Source organism: Sceloporus occidentalis, unplaced genomic scaffold (genome assembly GCF_023333645.1).
Source record: "Sceloporus occidentalis isolate IW3139 unplaced genomic scaffold, rSceOcc1.0.p SCAF_4, whole genome shotgun sequence".
NCBI lineage: Eukaryota > Metazoa > Chordata > Lepidosauria > Squamata > Phrynosomatidae > Sceloporus > Sceloporus occidentalis.
In genome coordinates this window covers 176,025,091-176,046,084 of record NW_028316984.1, presented here as the reverse complement: position 1 = coordinate 176,046,084, position 20,994 = coordinate 176,025,091, and the positions used below count along the sequence as shown (strand labels likewise).

Sequence of the window (20,994 nt, the reverse complement as noted above, 5' to 3'; positions counted from 1 at the left end):
TAGACTTTAGAAACACATATATGATTTTCCTTTTGAAGAGATCATCATAGAATCATAGAACACAGAATCATAGACTCATAGAGTTGGAAGAGACCCCAATGACTATCCAGTCCCATCCCTGCCATGCAGGAACTCTCAATCAAAGCACACCCAACAGATTGCCATCCAGTCTCTATTTAAATCATTCTCCGAAGGACTGTGTTCCACTGTCACACAGCTCTTACCGCCAGGAAGTTCCTCCTAATGTTTTTTTTGTGTAATGTACTAAAGATGCAAACAAGGAAGTAATGAGTGTTAGATAAATGGTATAATTGTATGGTTATATTGTCTTATTGTTTCATTGCTTTAATGTTTAATCGAAATCACTGTGGGTGGGGGCGTGGGACATCACTGTGGTTGCACAGTAGCCAGACTCCTCACTCTTCTGGTGCAGTGGTCTCTGTGGAACAGCTACGATGCTCTTTTTCTGGGGATATAACTGTTGGCCAGTGCTGCAGTTCTAAACACAATCCTAAGGTGGTTCACAACATCATACATTCATAACAGGAAGCCAGCTAATGTTTACATATTCCAAAGTAAACCATAATGAAATATGGTGTAGTTCCAATTCAGAGGGGCCAAACTAGAAACAAAAGGCATCTTGGGGTGCGTTCCCACTATGATTTATAGTGAATCACTGATTGGTTTAGATGACCGTCATTCCCATTTGAAACTGGTTTCGATCCTACTTTGATCAATTCCTGTCGTGATAAAGCGAGGCAAACAAAAAACCCAGATTTTTCCAGACACTGATTTCTTAGCGGTTCTTTTGAAAAGAATCAATTCCGAAGTTTGTTCAACAAGTGGGAATGTCAGATCTGAATTGCATCATTCTGAAGGGGAGGGACTAATGACAGAGGGGTGTTTACCATCCCTCCTCAGTTTTTGGTAGATCCACCATTTCCCACCCTCTCAGCACTGCCTTTGTGCTTGTGGTGTAACTTATGGATGCATGTTTCTTTTTAAAAAATAAAATTGACAGAAGATGTGATTCATTAGTCTTGCAATCAATGAGGCAAGCAGTTGCAAAACCAATGAATCGCATCTTCTATCAATTTTGAAAAAATAAAATTGATAGATGTGATTCATTGGTTTTGCAACTACTTGCCTCACTAGAATCATAGAATCATAGAGTTGGAAGAGACCACAAGGGCCATCCAGTCCAACCTCCTGCCATGAAGGGACTCTCAATCAAAGCATTCCTGACAGATGGCCATCCAGCCTCTGTTTGAAGACCTCTAAGGAAGGAGATTCCACTACACTCTGAGGGAGTGTGTTCCACTGTCGAATAGCCCTTACTGTCAGGAAGTTCCTCCTAATGTTGAGGTGGAATCTCTTTTCCTGTAGCTTGCATCCATTGCTCCGGGTCCTAGTCTCTGGAGCAGCAGAAAACAAGCTTGCTCCCTCCTCAATATGACATCCCTTCAAATATTTAAACAGTGCTATCATATCACCTCTTAACCTTCTTTTCTCCAGGCTAAACATACCCAGCTCCCTAAGTCGTTCCTCATAGGACATGGTTTCCAGATGCTTCACCATTTTAGTTGCCCTCCTTTGGACACGTTCCAGTTTCTCAATGTCCTTTTTGGATTGTGGTGTCCAGAACTGGACACAATATTCCAGGTGGGGCCTGACCAAAGCAGAATATAGTGGCACTGTTACTTCTCTTGATCTAGACACTATACTTTTATTGATGCAACCTAAAATTGCATTGGCCTTTTTAGCTGCCGCATCGCACTGTTGACTCATGTTCAACTTGTGGTCTACTTGGACTCCCAGATCCCTTTCACATGTAGTTTCATTCAGCCAGGTGTCCCCCATCCTATATCTGTGCATTTCATTTTTCTGCCCTAAGTGCAGTACCTTACATTTCTCCGTGTTGAATTTCATTTTGTTAGCTTTGGCCCAGCTTTCTAGTTAAAAGTAGGTGCAAGACCAGTGAATCACGTCTTCTATCCAATTATGTCACTGATGATGCACAAATGATTGACATGCATTTTAAAGCAGTGCAAACTAGTAGGGATGACAATCATGCAAAAAAAAAAAAAGCAATTACAAGGGAATAATGATAAGATCCAGTTTCACAGTAGGAACAATGGACCTTTGGGAATCAATTACCAACACGTAGCGAAGGCGGATTGGCAATCGGTTTATAGTGTAATGAGTCCTAAATGTATCTTTCTCTTTAAAAATTGCTTTCTTTTATAAACCGAACCATTAGCAGCTTCTGAAAACCAGAGGGTTTCAACTGAGGGATGATGGGCTGTTTAACCTCATCCCTCATAGCTATTTCTGATTAATCAGCCATATTAACATCTAGAAAATTATGGGGGTGGTGGTGGAATATAGGTATCTGTCATTTCCATTTGGGAATGAAGGACAGCTGGGGGGGTGTTGAACAGAAAAACATATGTGTGTTGTCTGCCTTTAAGTCATTTTCAACTTATAGTGACCCTACGGTGATCCTATCACTGGGTATTCTTGGCATAATTTGTTCAGAGGGGATTTGCCTTTAACTTTCTCTGAGGTTGAGAGAATGTGACTTGCCCAAGACCACCCAATGAGTTCCCATGACTGAGCAGGGATTCAAGCCCTGGTCTCCCAATAACACTCAAAGCATTACACTATGCTAGCTCTGCAGAAAAATAGCAGGATGTAAAAGAGTGAAAACAAATTCCTTCGACCTGGTAGCATCAATCAGGAGAGATGCCTGTGGAATTCCTTGCTTTGTGTGTCAAAATAATGTGGCTGACTTTGGCATCTATGCACCTTGGCTTGGGTTGAAGGCCATCATTTGCTATGTTTTGGACTTATCCATGGTTGGTTAACAGTTCCATATAAGATATTAAATATGATAAAATTTTTGTTCTTATTACAGGATAGTGACCATTTTGATGGTGGTTGGCTGCCTCGTAAATCATGGGGTGACACAGGTGAGAGAAATATAGAACTAGTTTTCCACATGCATAAATTATATACATTTGCATGCATGGGAGGGGGCAGGTGGAGAAAAAATCTGCAGTGGCCACTTCCATGTGGTCACACATATTGCAATTTATTAGATTAGGGTGTGTTCAAAATCACTTCAGTTTGTATAGAACAACCTGTCATAGCTGCAGATCAGTGTAACCTGAAGGTAAAATAGATTTTCCCATCAGCGGAGACATGCCCGGGTCATAGACCATGAATGCTTATGTTGAAGTAAATCAGTTAATCTTAAAGGTGCTGCAAGACTCCTTTTGAATTCTTCCCCCTTTTCTATTTTGTATATCCATATTGTGGGCTGGCAGAGAGACATAGCAGGAAACATAAGATTGAAATAGTATAAGATTAAGATTATGCTAATGCAGGGGCGGGGAAAGTGTGGCCCATTTGAGAGGAAATGTTTTGAATTAAAAACAACAACAACAACTAATTCTCCAGCACATACAAAGCTCTAAAAGACTTTTGCTTCACTTCTTGGTTAACATCCTTGGAAGGCCCTCATATGCAATGGTATTCCCAGTGTTGATGTCACAAGGTGCAGGCACCTGGAGTTGCTGGGGGTGGGGGTGACAGCAACATGCCCTGTGCCCCAGCTGCCTGCCAAGACCAGCTAAGGTCCTGTGGCAGGTGGTGGGGCAGATGTGCATGTACTCACCCCTCCTCTGTTGCCTTGCCTTCCTTGACCAAGAGAGTGAGGGCAGAAGAAAAGGGATGAGTGCCAGCAGAAGCATCGCATGCACATCCCACAGCGGAAGGAATGCCTAACCAGGTGTCACCCTGTGCAGTCCTCACTCCACACATCCCCTAGTGATGCCACTGCTCAGTTGGCTGAAATTCTTCCACCTTCACCCCAAGAGGGTCTGCAGGTGCACACACAAAAATATACATTTGTAAATGTAATACACCAAAATGCATTATATTAGGGGAATTGCTTGCGTAAGTGCCTATAGTAGGTTAAAGAGTACACAAGTCAGGTATATATTAAGGGATATGTGGAGAGAAAATGAGTACAAATTTTTCAGCAAATCTATTTATTTATTTATTTATTAAATAAAAACTAATGACAAACTGACCAAAATCATTATAAACAGAGTTCTCTATCCCTAGCTTTAGATATAATCACATTTTTTCTTCTGAAAAACTACTTTGTGTTATGACTGTTTCTTAACTTGATTTAACTGGAATCTATGATATACAGTAACTAGAAATATAACTACTATTCTACAATAATTGAAATTCAATGGCGGACTGCTTCTTTACTTTTCTTAAATGATGTCCTGCCTATAGATGAAAGGAAGACATACAGAAAATATAACGGCCCCAATAGTTTTATTTCTGTTACATATTAAACTTTGAGAGTTATGCTTTGTTTAAAAAAAACTGTACAAAGAAAGAGTCCAAATGCAAGATATAGCAGCTACAATAGTAAGCTCACAGAATGAGATATGAAATTGTTTTAAATATGACAAAACTATTACTAACTGAATTGAAGAGCATTTTGAACAAAACAGCCTGTTTTATTGGACACATGTTAATATAGGAAGAGAATTCTACAGTGTAATTTGGATATGTTGCTATATTCCTGAAAATTTATTCTACAATGTTGATGTATACATGTGCCCAGACAACATTAGGGAAATGTTGGTGTAATATGGGAAAGAGACAGAAAAGAAGGTGGTATTTGAAAGACCTCATGTTCACGCAGCAAGATCCTCTAATACTCTGCCAGAAGATGCTGAATGGAATTTAAAGAAACAGAAGCCATCACTTCAGTTGGGCCACCTGGTCTTTTGAATTATACTGAATGTTAGCAAGATTTAGCAACATTCTTTTAAAGCTTACAACATATGTTTAAATTTTCATTTTTACAAACTTCCATTCCCTTCTTTTTCTCTAAACAGCATACAACAGTTAACAGAACACCAAAATGCTGGCAGCCTTTCAAAAACCCAGTGTGAGTCATTTGATGGCTCAAACTATGTGGGATAATTCTGCAGTGATTCTTCTTTTAGTTTCATAGATGCACACTTAATCACAAGAGTAAACTTAGGCTTAACCCAACTAAATGGGATAATAGGTTTTACTAATGCAAGTGCCTAGTGTTTCATATTCAGGATGTCAGAATTGCAGGACAGTCAGAATTTTAGAACTGGAAGTCAGTGCAGGAGCTAGAATACAGCATGCAGCTCCAGGATCCTTGGCTGATGGCCTTCCAGAGGCCATCCAGCTTCTGCTGCAGAGATGGACACAGTACACCAGATGTGACGTAAGACACAGTACACCAGATGTGATGTAACAGTCACTAAACTATAATTCTGTTTGTAGAATTGGTACCTTTCATGTAGGAATCATGTAGGAATTGAGGAATCAGCAGAAATATGCAGGGCCAGCCTTTCTCTGTTGATGTTACTTTGTGCAGCAGCCACACAACCTACCAGCTTGTGAACTGCTTCACTCTTAAGGAAGTCTCTTCTATATGTGAGGGATTTTTTCCCAATGGCTATGGGAACCCTGTAAGCAGGTTTACTATCCTCTGCTGGGAACACCTCTTATACAAACAGGGAAGCTCCCTTCACACTGAGCTGACCAGGCATCAGGCAGGGATTTGTGACCAGCAGGTGTTGTCAAGTCAGTAAGGCTAGTCTCATGCATTCAAACAGAATTCCTGAAGAGGGCATCTTAATACTTGTGCTTCTGTTAACGCACTGTTAGATTACATTAGGGTTTTTTTAGTAGCCACATCCCATTACAGGCTCATGTTCAACCTGTGGCCCACCTAAAGTACATAAAGTACCTTGATCCATTTCACATCTACTTCAGCAAAGGCAGATCTCTTTGCATCATATGCGTGTGCCTGTACTTGGTTCACCCAAGTTCTTTTATGGATTTCTGAGCTGTGTGCACATGCTTGGACTCAGCGTACAAGGGAAGCTGGGAGAATTAGCTTCTGGTCTGTAATTTTTTATTCTGCTGATGTACCATTAACTGAGTGCTCTTTGTTTTCTCTTTTTTAGCAACAATGCTCAAATGGGTTTGAGGTGGACCGTACATCAGGCCGATGCTTAGGTAAGACTCTGATTGCATCAGTCACTTTAATCTGGAATTTCACAACCTACTACATTCAGTGTCTTAGGTGAAGGTGAAAGCATTTTGTGTATGGTTGTCTATGGACACTATGGAAATGTTTGGTTTAGGGTATTATATCTGCGACTTTAATCTAGTTATGCTTAGCTTCAGAAAATATGATGCCAATTGGCTATGATGTGGAGAGAAAATGCTCAGGTAGGCATCTAGATTTGAAATCTATGGGCCTGGTTTCAAATCCACACTTCCTAGATGAATATATCTGGTCAACTAATGGCACCCAGTATATTCATCAGTAAGTATCAAAATATAATAACCAACATTTGGCAGTTTTCTATCCTATAATGGTACTTTCAAATCTGCCACTCAAAGTAGCTCTCCAATAGCCTAATTGCTGTATTCACAATCAGAACTTGCTCTGCTATCTGGGAGACTGGGATAACAATGATTCAGATAATATGACCTTGATATATAGATACACTTTAGTTAATGAAGTAGATGGTGTTCCTGGGCATTGCTTCTGTAACAGAAGATTTGATAATAATGCAGAATTTACCTGGAGAGAATAGAAATAGGTTCCTACAGCACAAAATAAAAAGAGCAGTTCAGCAAAACAAAGAAAGAAGAAGAGTCGAATAATTTCCAGCAAACTTTAGAATTTGAAATAAAACATCCAGGTCAGATAAGCCTTACGTAAATATATAAAAACCTTTGGAACTTTCTAGAGACCAACTGAAAGCCACGTACAAAATGCATTCAGGGATTATTATTTTTCTTTCACTATCCAACATTTATGTTTTCCATTTCCCTGTTTGTACAAGACTTAGAGATCTATGCTTCTTTAACATGCTGGGGGTAGCTGATAAGGCATCATTGTCTGCTCTCTCCCTTTCTCTCTGTCTTGCTGTTCATACTGCTCTGTAAAGGATTCTGGATTAAGCTGCTGTTTACCCTGCCTGTTATAGGCAGGCACACATGGCTGTGTGAGGATCAGCTAGAGTCGAATCTCACTGTTTCCTGGCTCAAGCTTTGTCTGTTGCTTTGTTTATTACAGATACATTGCTGCAACCCAACACTGAAAGACTGTGTTTCTCCAGTCTGCCTTTGTCATTCTTCCTATGCCAATGGTGCTAAAACATCCAGCTGGAGGGAAGAAAAGGGGAGGCTGGGCAGGCAACAAAAGACTTTGTAAAAAGCAGATTTTTGTTAGAGGCTGCGTTGACAGGTATATCTGTAGTTGTCAAAAACAGTTCCTCCCAAGTCATCCTGAGCTGCAGCTCCTATCATGCCCAGCCAGTCAATGATCATGACAGTTAGAGATGATGGACGGTATAGCCCAGTGCTTCTCAATTATTTTCTGTCATGCCCCCCCTAGGAAGAAGAAAACATTTCGCACCCCCCTCGCAACTGTAAATAGTATCATTTGTCTATAAAATTGTTATAAGTACACCTCAAACAAGCCCCCCTTTATGGAGCCTCGTGCCCCCCCGGGGGGCGCGCCCCACTATTTGAGAAGTACTGGTATAGCCCAAGGCCAAGCCAGTGTGACGTAGTGGTGTGAGTGTTGGATTATGACTCTGGAGACCAGGGTTTGATTCCCATCTCAACCATGGAATCCACAGGGTGATCTTGGGCAAGTCACATGCTCATTCTAGGAGGAAGGCAATAGGAAACCTCCTCTGAACAAATCAGGCCAAGAAAATGCCATGATAGGTTCGCCTTTGGGTCACCATAAATTGGAAACAATTTTACGGCACATAACAACAACTGTAGTCCACAGCACCAAAATTAGGGAAGGGTACTCTAGGATAGTAGAGTTTCTAAATTATATGGTAAGTGACCATGACTTTCTGTTACCATGCTACTTGGGTACAGACAACTTTCTGCCATCTTTCCCACAAATCTAATCAGCATCTCTCTCTGAAATAACAAAATGGCAGTATTTCTTGAAGGGAAACAATCTGGATTCCCTAAATGGCAGACATTTTCTGATATTGTTATTTGTTCAAAGTCAGTTTAGCACAGCATAAAAGAACATTAAAATATCAAGAAGAGCTAAAAAGAGATCTAAAACAATCCTCAGAGTTTAACATCCTGTATCTATGTTTATACAAGCAAGAGTATAAAAAAGGCTGGAGTTCTAGATCAAAAGCCAAGCTTCGCAGCTGCCACATCAAACCATCCAAGTGTAGGGGCAGGAGGGAAGGATAACACAATAACCTAATGTGTATATCTCAGTGCTGTCACTTGAAAAGGCAGGGTGGATGTTTGTAATTAGCAATGAAACTGCAGTTTAGAAAGAAAGAAAGCTGGGCCGTGGGTATTCCACTGATGGTTGTCTTTGTGTCCTATCTTATATGGTGCAAGTCATTTTAAAATGTGATAAAATCAAGGGTGGCTACCATGTGGCGCTTAAGATGTTGAACTGGAAACGTCACAACTCTTCACCACTAGCTATGGTGATTGGGTCTGAATCAGCAGCACCTGCAGGCCGCATGATTCCCACCTCTAGCTTAGACGGACTCCTTGTGATGCCTATTTTTAGCCAAATCTCATTGTGGATGTGTGATGTGGATGTGTTCATTTCAGTTGGTCTCTGCATTTTACTGCATCATTTAAGTGTTAGTGTAGTGTAGCAATATGATAAAAAAGGGGATCTAAGGGATTACAATGTATAGTGTGTAGGTTCTCAGTTGAAATAAGAGACAATACTGTACTCCTGTAGCTTCAGTAGCTGTGCAAATTTCAGCAGGTGTTGTTGGTCATGTGTTGCTCACCTGCTGAAATTCTCTCCTCTGCACAACCATTAAAGCTAGAGGAAATGTCCCTCATTTCATCTGGCAACCATAATCTTATGTGTACATCTGCTCAGATAACTGAATAAGACCTGATTAATGTTAATATTCAATGATTATTGGTGAGGGAATGGAATCTTAACAATATTTTTTCTTTCTAGCAGAGTGTGTTTTAGAATGGTAGAGTCATCATCCCTCAATGATTATTATATAATATAACGTTCCACCAAAAGGGACTGATACTGAAATTCTAATGATATGAAAATGTAATCCAGTAATTAATTAATTAATTAGTTATCAGCTGATTAAAAGTAGAGTAATTAATTATTAACGGATTTCAACAACAGATTACTTTTCTGTGTCTACATTCCTTCAGATGTCGATGAATGTCGGACTATTGCTGAAGCTTGCAGAGGAGATATGGTGTGTGTCAACCAGCATGGTGGCTATTTATGTGCTCCACGAACAGACCCTGTTTATCGAACACCATATATGAATCCTTATGCAGCTAGTTTATATCCCCCGCCTCCAGCCCCAGCTCCTCCTCCCAATTACCCTACAGCTGCAAGAACTCCTCTCATTTGTCGGTTTGGCTATCAAATGAGTGACAGCAACCAGTGTGTGGGTAAGTAGAAAATTATCTTATAGATTTATGATCGCTGTGTTATGATTATTATATGCAGTGCAAACCCCCCCCCCCCAGGCCATTAATATCTGCTGTTGAACCAGTTTTACATGTTCATATGACTCAGTGGCAATTAGTGATGCCATTGCCAATGGCATAGCAAATCTGCTGTGGGTTTTGGTCTGATCCTTAATCAATTTATTCAAGAAGCTGAACATTGTCCCTGAAATAAATCCAGCTTTTGTATAGTTTCATTAAAGTTTGCACTAAAACCTGGAGCAGATTCATTGCCCCATTGATACCAGAGCCACCAGCTGCCATTGTTTTATATTTTGCCACAAGCTGGTCTTAAAAAAAAAAGCCTACCAAACCTTAACAGTGTGCATGGCTGTGAAGGTTTGAAGAATAGTGAGCACATCTACATAAGTATATGGCAACATTTTCCTGCTTCAAAGTAATTATTTGCATGGTGGCATTTTTACCATACAGGGACTGTTGTTGGTTCCAATGTCAGGGGTGCAGCTTTATTCCAAACTCTTAAAGAGCTATCCAAGGTGCTGAATGCTAGCTGCAAGTTAGTTTCAGCACCTTGGATAGCTCCTTTAAAATCTGGAATAAACTCACAGTTGATTCACTGTATGTCTGACATGGGAACCATTGGCTGCCCTTGGCGCTGAGCTTTGCTCTTTTATTTTGCCATGCACCAACCCATAGACATGAAGGTCAAATTTATCATAGGGAAGCTTTGTTTCCCTTACAACTGTCTCAAATATTTGTGCTGATGTTCCTGGCTCCATAAAGCTTGAAAATTCCATGATGTTGAAGCAACTATGAAGTCAGCCCTCTGTATCCACAGATTCTGTATCCATTGATTCAAGTTTGAAAATATTTTTTAAAAAAAGAAATCCAAAAAGAAAACTTTGATTTTGCCATTTTAAATAAGGGACACCATTTTTCTACCCCACTGTATATAATAAAACTTGAGCATCCACAGATTTTGATGTCCACAAGGAGTCCTGGACTCAATCCCCAATGGATACGAAGGGTCCAGTTTATCCCATGACTTGTTATTAATACTTGCTTTACATCTTGGCTGTTTCTAGGGCATATGCAACAAACTAACACAGCTCTACCAGGGTGATCACCTCTATACCTGCTTCTGATTTCAGAATAGTACACTGGCCTTTTTGCCTTTGACCATAATATACTTGCTTATTTTGGCAATGCAGTGACCTGTATAATTTAAGCTAAAATATGTTCATTTTGAATATTACTTTGGAGTCAATTATAAGCATGCATGGAATTAAAAGCTTTTAATCATTGGGAATTTGTGGGGAAATGTGGAAGAAAGTAACAGACTGCGAGAGTGCAAGCTTTACTGGGCTGTGGTCTTCCATTTGTTTGTGTGTTTTTGGAAACTATAGTTCATCCCAATCAATGATGCATTATGCAGTCATTGTTCTCTGGGGCCAAAAGCTGCTTTAAGCTTTCAGACAAAATATTTGGCACACAAGTTGTTTTCTGTCTAGCTCATCTACATTTGTTCATGCATGTGTTGCATCATGACCTGTGGTGTGACTTCTTTTTGTGTGTGTGATGTTCTTAATCTCTATTTTGTTCTGTTTTGTTTTAAAATGTGTATTTTATTAATCTATATTGAGACACATATACCCAGTATGCAGTACATTACATGCTGTTATTGACATATGTATGGTACATTTTGTTCCCTCCTTCATATGGTAAATATCCATGAAAGCATTTCTTGCCTTTGCATTAGAGAGATTTCCACTAGCTATGTTTAGTTGTTATAAGTGAACCTCTCAGTAAAGATTCTTTCCTACTGTTAAAAAACAAACACTTGGCAGATAAAGAAAATGATTTTGGTTTCTAGGTCACTGTTAACAAAGAACTCATTCTTTGATTTTTAAGATTGTATCTAGAAAGGAAAATGCTCCTACTCCATGGCAGTGTGCATTGTATCCTATTCCAACAATGGATGTGGCTATTACATCATCCCTGTGAACTTTCCAAGGTACACAACTGGCCATTGCCCAGGACGGAATTCTAGATTTCATGTACAGTATTCACTGTTTAATCTAGCAAGGCAGCTCTTATATCTTTAAGTGCACGTAGTAATCACTCTAAATTAATACTGAAAAACTGGAAGATGTCATCAGCATGAACATTCTGTCTATCCAAACTGAAATTCATTATTATCATGCATGGACACCAGAACTGTTTTTAAGGTAAGAAGGAGCTGAATATTGGTAGGAAAATTGTTGTTAATCTTGCCTGCTTGTACATACTTGCAGGGGAAGGGCAAATTACTTTTCCTATCTATTTTCACCACACAGCCTTAAATAGTAAGATTCTTAGGGCTTATTCACACTGGACCGTATCACATGACGGTTTTTGCAGCTCCAATCCGAAGCCACTCCAGGCCCAACCATGCAAATTCATGTTATAATGTGATAGATTATCACATATGATTGCTTTCTATGAAGAGTCATTATGAGCCCGATCCCAAGTCAATCCAAAGTCACTCCTGATGTAGGTGAATTTGGTGAACTAGTGAATTCAAAAATCTTTTTCCAAGGTCAATCTGAATCTAATTCAAATTGGTCTTGGTGTGGAATGCAACTTTGCTTCGGTCCTCCCGCCACATTTCCCATGATGCAGCGCTGCAATTTTGCTCCATTTGCTTCTGGTACTCCTTCAAGAATGGAGGACACATTCAGATGTTTCAGGGAGGGATGCAGGAAAGGCTGATACGGAGAACACATTTGGAGGTAGCAGGGGGCATGTAGGGAAGGTTGACACATTCAGAGGAAGCAGGGGACATGTAGGGAAGGCTGACACATTCGGAGGGAGCAGGGGGTATTTAGGGATGGGTGACACGGAGGGATGAAGGGATGACTGGCACGCAGGACACATTTGGATGTGGCTGTATGTATACTCGAGACCACACATGGCTAAATTGTTGAAATAGAGTAAAAAAATGAATAAAATAGAAGGGAAGAAGAAACATGAAGCTATCATTCACGGGAGGCTAGCATTCAAGTGAAACTGGCACCAGGAAGTGGCCCTCTTCTTCACCCCGGAAGTGCAAAGGTTCTCAATGCATTAAGAGCCCCACTGAGCATGCGTAAGGGTGCCAATTCAAATAGTTGAATCCCTCTGGTGTGATAATTTATTTTGCACTCGCTCTGCTTTGCCTCAGGAATGACCACAATTTTGCTCTTCACGTGAGATAATTAATCACGTGAATTGGCTTTGATTCGAATTGACTCTGCTTCCCCTTCCCTTCGGAATGGCTTTGGATTGGAGTTCCAATTTCACATGTGATAAGGGCCACTGTGAAAATAATTCAGGATGAATCAGGTTAAATCTTTGTTGTTCACATGCATCCCGAATGCACCCAGTTAAGTTTGATGGGGGTATCAACCCCCCCACACACTTAATCTGGGATAATTGATATCAGGGTTTTCCCCAAGTTTTTAAAAAAGATCCACATCATTGTTAGTGTGAATAACCAATGCGAATAGACCCAAATAGACTTGGGATAAAACACTGCATACCCAAAAAAGGGGTTCCAAATATATTTGCATCATCAACTCTGTGTTTATTTGAATGCTTGCACATGTGAACAACCAAACTTGAAGAGATGTACATCGATGCAGTTCCATAGTGTGAATAGCAAACCTGGAATGCATGAGATGATTTGCATTGTCATGCTAAAATAATTCCACATCTGAATGACTCCTTCGAGGCACAATGCCTACTTAGAAGTGCCCTCATTGTGTTCATGAGAGAAGTTCATTGTGTAACTGCCTCCCAAATAAGTGTGCATAGGATAGACAGCCTTTATTATTCCTACTAAGTCACCATATTAATATTTCTTAGTGCTTCCTCATTTAGTACACTCCTTATTTAAAAAGCCTGAGGAGCCTGAGGTGGTCCAATGTAGCTGAGGTGATTTTTTTTTTGGGGGGGGGGGTCAGACCTCACAGCCTAGGCTTAAACCAGGGTCCATGTAATTGTGATTTTGCAATGATTTTGCAACGAAAACATATGATTTCAAAGAGGTTATTCTGTAGTATAATAGGTAATAATTTCCTCATGTTTTGGGAAAAAATAGAAAGGTGGTGCAAAAACATATATGGGAATAGATTCAGTATTAGAATCCTAGAATCACAAGACTAGGCAGGGGCAGTCCAGGTCATGACACAGAAGCATAGCACATATGTATGTCAAATGGGGGGGGGGAGTATGAACAATCTAGATGCCTTAAACGAATTGCCAATTCAAACTCTACAGCAGAAGGTACTCTGTTGACACTTGGTCTGTAGCCAAACTAGCAGGTGAAAATACTTTCCTGTCCTCAGATATGGCAGTTAGTATGACAACCAAATGTGAACAAGTGACTGGCTAACAAAATCAACAACTATGGAAATTTCTAGAGCCACCAGAATAAAAGGACCTCAGGTTGCAGGGCTGGGAATGGCTGCACTCTTAGGGCATGAAAAATCCCTGCTATGTGAGTAGAGAATTTTATCTGGCAAGAGAAGGCAACTCCATATATCTATGCATTCACAGTAACAGAAGAAACTCCATGGTGTCAGAGGAAAATGGGGATCAGAGAGGTTTTGTTTGCACTTGAAGAACTCAAAGTCTGGAAAAGAATGTCCAACACTTGTGTTGCTTCCTGTCCTTCAGCTCATAAACCCACTCTTCCATACTCTTGGCAGTGGGATACAGTTAGAGACAAGTTTTGCTTGTTACAGTTACCTGGAGAAAAGAGACAGTGAAGAAACCGTCGGAGCAATTGGACAGGAGGCATTCACTGCCAGAGCAAGTCATACTAGTGAGTGAGACAACTGCCTCAGGCAGCAGATACTAAGGGACAGAAACCACAGCCTTTGAGTCTTCTTCCTAGAATCACAGAATCGTAGAGTTGGAAGAGACTGCAAGGGCCATCCAGTCCAACCTCCTGCCATGCAAGAAATCTAAATCAAAGCATCCCCAGCAGATGGCCATCCAGCCTCTGTTTGAAGACCTCTAAGGAAGGAGACTCTACTACACTCCAAGGGAGTGTGTTCCACTGTCGAATAGCCTTTACTGTCAGGAAGTTCTTCCTAATGTTGAGGTGGAATCTCTTTTCTTGCAGCTTGCATCCATTATTCTGGGTCCTAGTCTCTGGAGCAGCAGAAAACGAGCTTGTTCCCTCCTCAATATGACATCCCTTCAAATATTTAAACAGGGCTATCATATCACCTCTTAACCTTCTCTTCTCCAGGCTAAACATCCCCAGCTCCCTAAGTCGTTCCTCATAGGACATGGTTTCCAGACTCTTCACCATTTTAGTCCCCCTCCTTTGAACACGCTCCAGTTTCTCAATGTCCTTTTTAAATTGTGGTGCCCAGAACTGGACACAATATTCCAGGTGAGGCTTGACCAAAGAAGAATAGAGTGGCACTATTACTTCCCTTGATCTTCTAGACACAATACTTCTATTGATGCAGCCTAAAATCGCATTGGCCTTGTTAGCTGCCGCATCGCACTGTTGACTCATGTTCAACTTGTGATCTTGGACTCCTAGATCTCTTTCACACGTAGTCTCGTTGAGCCAGGTGTCCCCCATCCTATATCTGTGCATTTCATTTTTCCGCCCTAAGTGCGGAAATTTCTCTGTGTTGAATTTCATTTTGTTAGCTTTGGCCCAGTTTTCTAGTCTGTTCAGGTCATTTTGAATCTTGATCCTGTCCTCTGGGGTATTAGCTATTCCCCCTAATTTGGTGTCATCTGCAAATTTGATAAGTATGCTCCCAATTCTGTCATCCAGGTCATTGATAAAGATGTTGAATAGCACTGGGCCCAGGACAGAGCCCTGTGGGACCCCACTGGTCACTTCTCTCCAGGATGAAAAGGAGCCATTGTTGAGCACCCTTTGGCTTCGGCCGGTCAACCAATTACAGATCCATTTAACAGTTACATTGTCTAGCCCACATTTTACAAGCTTGTTTGCAAGTATGTCATGGGAAACCTTGTCAAAGGCCTTACTGAAATCAAGATATACTATATCCACAGCATTCCCTTCATCTACCAAGCTGGTAATTTTGTCAAAGAAAGAGATTAGATTTGTCTGGCATGACTTGTTTCTCTGAAACCCATGTTGACTTTTTGTGATTATGGCATTGCCTTCTAGATGTTCACAGACTCTCTGTTTAATGATCTGCTCCAGAATCTTTCCTAGAACTGATGTCAGACTAACTGGACGATAATTGTTGGGATCCTCTTTTTTCCCCTTTTTGAAGATGGGGACAAAGTTTGCCCTCCTCCAGTCTGCTGGCACTTCTCCTGTTCTCCAGGAGTTCTCAAAGAATATTGCCAATGGTTCCGCTATTATATTTGCCAGTTCTTTTGATACCCTTGGATGTAGTTCATCTAGTCCCGGAGATTTATATTCGTTTAGGTTAAACAGGTATTCCTATACTATCTCTTTTCTTATTCTGTGCTGAAATTCCCCAATTCTGTCCTCTGCTCCATTATCCTCAGGTTGAGCGCCCTTTTCCTTTTCTGAGAACACTGAGGCAAAGAAGGTGTTGAGTAATTCTGTCCTTTCTCAGTCCCCTATTAGCATTTTGTCATCTTCTGCACGCAGTGGCCCTGCCGTTTCCTTCTTCTTCCTTTTGCTGCAGACATACCCAAAAAAGCCCTTTTTGTTGTTCTTAACCTCCCTAGCCAGCCTGAGTTCATTCTGTGCTTTAGCTTCATCACAGGTAGCCAAAAGTATTTGGGCTGCCCTGAATTGTTGCATACACTCCAGACGATTTCATTAATTATCTCTTCAGTTTGTTTGTGGAGCAACACCAGAGTTGCAGTGGGAATAACAAAAGTTGTGTAAACATCCAGGTGCACACGCCGAGGAACTACATCGCTGTCAGGTCTCTTATCCACATGTAATGAACATGCATGGATATGGTAGGACTCAGTTTGCTCATGTTTTGCATTTCTGCTGAGGGAAAGACCCATAGCAAATGCAGTTGCTGTGAAACTGCACAGTTCCAGGTGGGAGTAAATTGCATTCCTGGAGCAAAGCATAAAGTACCAAATCTATGCCAACATTTTTGATCTGGCTTTGACCCTTTTAACTCATTCCATTTCTTGGCTGTTTTTCTTTCAAGCTCTAGAATGCTTAGCCATAATAATGACCCCCTTTGTTGAAAGAATTCGTCCCAGTAACCCTTGGCACATCTTGACTGAAGCAAAGCCTCACGTTCTTTCATTACACATTCATAAACTGAAAGATCCTTCCAATTTCCCTTCACTCCACCCCACGATTTCCTGCTTCATAATGATTTTCATAATCCTTGTTTGGTATTGTTAGAAGCAAAAAGCAACAGATAGTCTTTTTGTTTTTCATTACTGCTAAATTTTTTAGCACATCTATTTGCAACTCGGAGCCCTCCACTCCAGATGTAGTCCACTACAAGTTCCACCAATCCACACAGGACAGCTATGCTGGCTAGGGATGATGGTAATTATAGTTTAACACATGCAGGGAGTACTTGCTTCAGAAGAGCTGAGTGAAAAAGCATTTATATGGAAATATAGAAAGAGGTGAGAGAAACTATATGAAAAGAATCTGTGACCTTAAGACAAGCAAAATACAGAAAACAGGAACAAAAGATCAAAGGCAGCAAAGAAGTGTCCTACATTTTTATTTCCCCAGGTGGTAGGAAGGAAGTTCTGCCAACCTTTTATAAGATTATTTTTTCCATTAGAAGAGATTACTGAAGATTTATGCAGATAAATTGTAAATCTATGCTTGCAAATCTATGCCTGTATAAACAATTTACCTAAAGTATCCAGTGGCATGAAGGTGTAGTGGTGGAAAAGGTTTCATCTGGTGGGATCTTCCTGCCATGCAACCAGTGTAGCTATAGAATAAAAAGGTAACAACCCTGTAACTTTCTTAGTTATTGCTGATAGCCCTTTTCAGAGCACTTGACTATTGAATAAACAAAGAAAAAAACAGAAGAACACTACAGTTTTAAAAGTTATGGAAAGGTGGGAAAGTGTAGGTACAGGAGATGGAGAGGTTATTGACACTGAAAATAATCCAGGATGAATCCAGGTTGAATCTCCATTGTTCACACACATCCCAAATGCACTCGATTAAATGGTGTGTGTGTGTGCGTGCGTGTGCACCAACCCCCCACTTAATCCAGGATAATCGATATCGGGTTCCCGCCCCTCCCCCCCCGTGTTTTCTAAAAAGATCAGCTATGTCGGTAGTGTGAATAGCCAATGTGAATAGAGCTGAATAGACCCAGGATAAAACTCTGCATGCCTTGAATGGGTTCCAAATGCATTTGCATTGATCTTTATTCAAATGCTTGCACATGTGAGCAACCTAACTCGCATAGATCGCATCGATGAAGTTCCATAGTGTGAATAACAAACTTGGAATGTGTGAGAAAAATGATTTGCACCGTTGCACTAAAAAAACCCCACATCTGAATGACCCTTTCGTTTTCTCCTTATCAGCATTCATTATGTCATGCTTAGGGCACTCTCCTCACATATCTTCTCAATTTCCTGGCAAAAATCCTTAATTTTTCTAATTCCATTTTTGGCATGGTGAAGTTCTCCAGTCAATTAGCAATCCAAGACCTTTAATCTGTATACATTTTGATAGAAATCTTTTCAGACTATAGTGTACTTAATGGTTCATTTCTGATCCTTCTTCTCAGCCAGCACTTGAAGAAGGCAATTCTGATTCCTGCTTTTGCACACGGGAAACTGAAGCTGAGGCCTAATGGTTTTTCCCAGGGCCACCCAATGAGTCCATAGATGAGCTGGAATCTGAACTAGGTATCTGAGTTCCAAGTGTAACACCCTGTCCTCTGGCCCCAACATTTCTCCACTTGTTTTTCTTTCCTGATTGTCCTAACGGGAATAAAGTTAGCAAATGAAAAATGGGGAGTGAGAAGAGAGGGGATACGAGAGAGAGAAAATAGTTGTTACATTTTATTAGTTTTATAGCAGTTTTTAGTGCTGTAAAAGCACCTTCAGATCCCAAACCACAGGTACATTTAAAATATAACCACAGTATTTTGTGGTTGCACCTCTATTTCAGGTTATTCATTCCAATAAATGTATGAGAAAGAGTTTGTTATATTCCATGTTAAATAAATTTGTTTAAAAAAACACAGGAGATCAGTCACATTTGCGTCATCATAGATTGGATAAAAATTAGTTCTCTGGCTTCTTTCATTTCATTCGAAGATGAGGTAGACTTCTGTTATCTAAAAGATGTATAATCTATATTGGGTGAGGAATTAAAATTGGGTGCTCCCTTCGACACCCTTCTATGATCTGGAGGAGGTGAAAGCTTTGCCTCTTCACATCAGTTAAGTCTACAGTGGAAACACTGGGTGGAGCCTTTCCAACCAGAAATTCACCTTGGACTGAGCTTTGCTCCTCCATTGCATGGGGAAGGAGAAGGAGGAAGAGAAAAGCATCATTAGTCCAAATCTGCAACTTCCCCTCTACTGTGGACACTGGAAGATTTAAATTAACACTTATAGTTTTGAGAACTCAGTTGTCTCCTAGAGCTTTATAGCTCTTCCTTCTAGGTGTTCAGAGCAGCATAAAGACTCTCCCTTTTACTTCTGTGATCCTCACAAGAATCCTTTGTATAGTACTAGATAGAGACATGGTGGCCCAGTCTGACCCAGCTGGTTTAATGGCCTAGGAGACATCTGAATCCACATCTCCCTTGTCTATCTATTACTCTGTATTGATCTGGTTTAAATATTATATTAATGGTGTAGGATTATGTGAATAATCCTCAAGTGTATGTGCTCTTTCTTCACTTCTGAAGTTGGCTTACTTTCCTAGACTATAATGAAGATCAAAGGTACAGCATAGTAGATGGAGTGCCAGTAGCAAAAAATAAAAATGCACCTCTAAACTGGAGCAAACTAAGCTGGAGCAAAGAGTATATTCACAACTGAATTAAATATAAGTGAACAACTTCTTACATTTTATTTCCTGGAGTAACTACATGGCTGGAAGGAGGAGGTGCCTGCCTGCATGAATGTCCCCTCAATACCACCTGAACTGAGAACAGCCACAACTTGATAAAATGCAGGCTTGCAGGGACGTAGCCAAGGGGGGGGGGGGTTCTTGGGGTCCGGACCCCCCCTTCCATTAGAAAAATGAATGGTGCATGCTGCTGCGCCGCCGCACCCAAGCCCCATTATAATGGTGGCGCTTAGTCTGGATCCCTAAAATCCTGGCTACGTCCCTGAGACTTGTGACTAACATTGTCATCATTTTTTTCCTTCTGTGTGATTTTTCACATCTTTGCCTGATGAAGAAACCAATGGAGCTTTGAAAGCTTGAAGTATGTATTTTGTGCATTTCGGTTGGTCCAATATGGATATTGCTGTTTTGTGGATTTTGTGGATGTTCTTGTACTTCAGATTTCAGTTGTTGTCAAGATTTCTGTTTTCAGAAAGAAGCAACCCCCCCCCCCCCAATTAGTTCAACATTTCAAGAAATTTCACATCTCTACTTTGGGCTGGGCAAGGCTTTTCATTTAAATCCTACAGTGATGCTGCCTCAATTTAGAACTTGAACTGTTATCTTTGAAAATTAATTTGAAAATTTTAAATGTTAGAAATTAGAAAGTAAATCATTGGTACCAATACTAATATTTTAAACAATTTAATCGGTTGACTTATCACTAACTAATTATTGTGCAAAGTGGTTTTATAGAACCTTTGAGATTAACTAAAAGAGAGAAGTTGGTAGTATAAGCTTTCATGGTGGTCACTTCATGCATCTGAGGAAGTATACTCAAGTCTTTCTGGCAGTCCATGGTATCTGTAAAACTCTGTTCCAGCACAATATTTCAAATGACTTGATTTCTTTTCTTATCAGCTTTCTTCACTGTCCAGCTCTCACATCCATACATAGAAATTAGGAGTACTGTACTATGGTTTAGATTATCCTCACTTTGGTATTCAGTAAAATATTTTTGCATTCAGGGATCTTATCCAACCTCCCCATTACCATTGTCAGGTACACTGTCAATATTTTGGTTTCTAGGGATGAAATACTTGAGCTAATCAAGTAACTTAATGAGGGGGTAGTGAGCAAACAGCAGAGTTCCTCAGTTCTCTCCTAAGCTTTGTCAGGGCACACATTTCTGAGTTGCACGTACACATTCTTTGGCCATCGGCCATTAATTTCCCACCATGCATGACCTTGACAGCAATTGCTTATTGTACTACCTGCTTATTGGCTATGGAGTAAATCATAAGGAAAGCTTTATTTTTAGCATATTTTCTCCCTGTTTACAGCTTGCACTCTTGAGCTCTGGGTCATTGATTTCCCAACAGCTCAACGGCCAAACAAGAAAAGTTCCCTCCATTCCTTTTGATCACTATAGTG

The 20,994-nt window shown here is 40.5% G+C and overlaps 1 protein-coding gene across 1 annotated transcript in view; it reads left to right on the top strand.

The window, feature by feature from the left end:
- Nucleotides 1-20,994, top strand: part of FBLN5 (fibulin 5) — a 77,894-nt gene that overhangs the window by 4,502 nt on the left and 52,398 nt on the right. Inside the window, exons 2-4 of the mRNA XM_089522408.1 lie at nt 2,918-2,972; nt 6,039-6,090; nt 9,280-9,528. Coding sequence (XP_089378534.1) covers nt 2,918-2,972; nt 6,039-6,090; nt 9,280-9,528 — 356 coding nt within the window. The remainder of the gene's footprint in view (nt 1-2,917; nt 2,973-6,038; nt 6,091-9,279; nt 9,529-20,994) is intronic.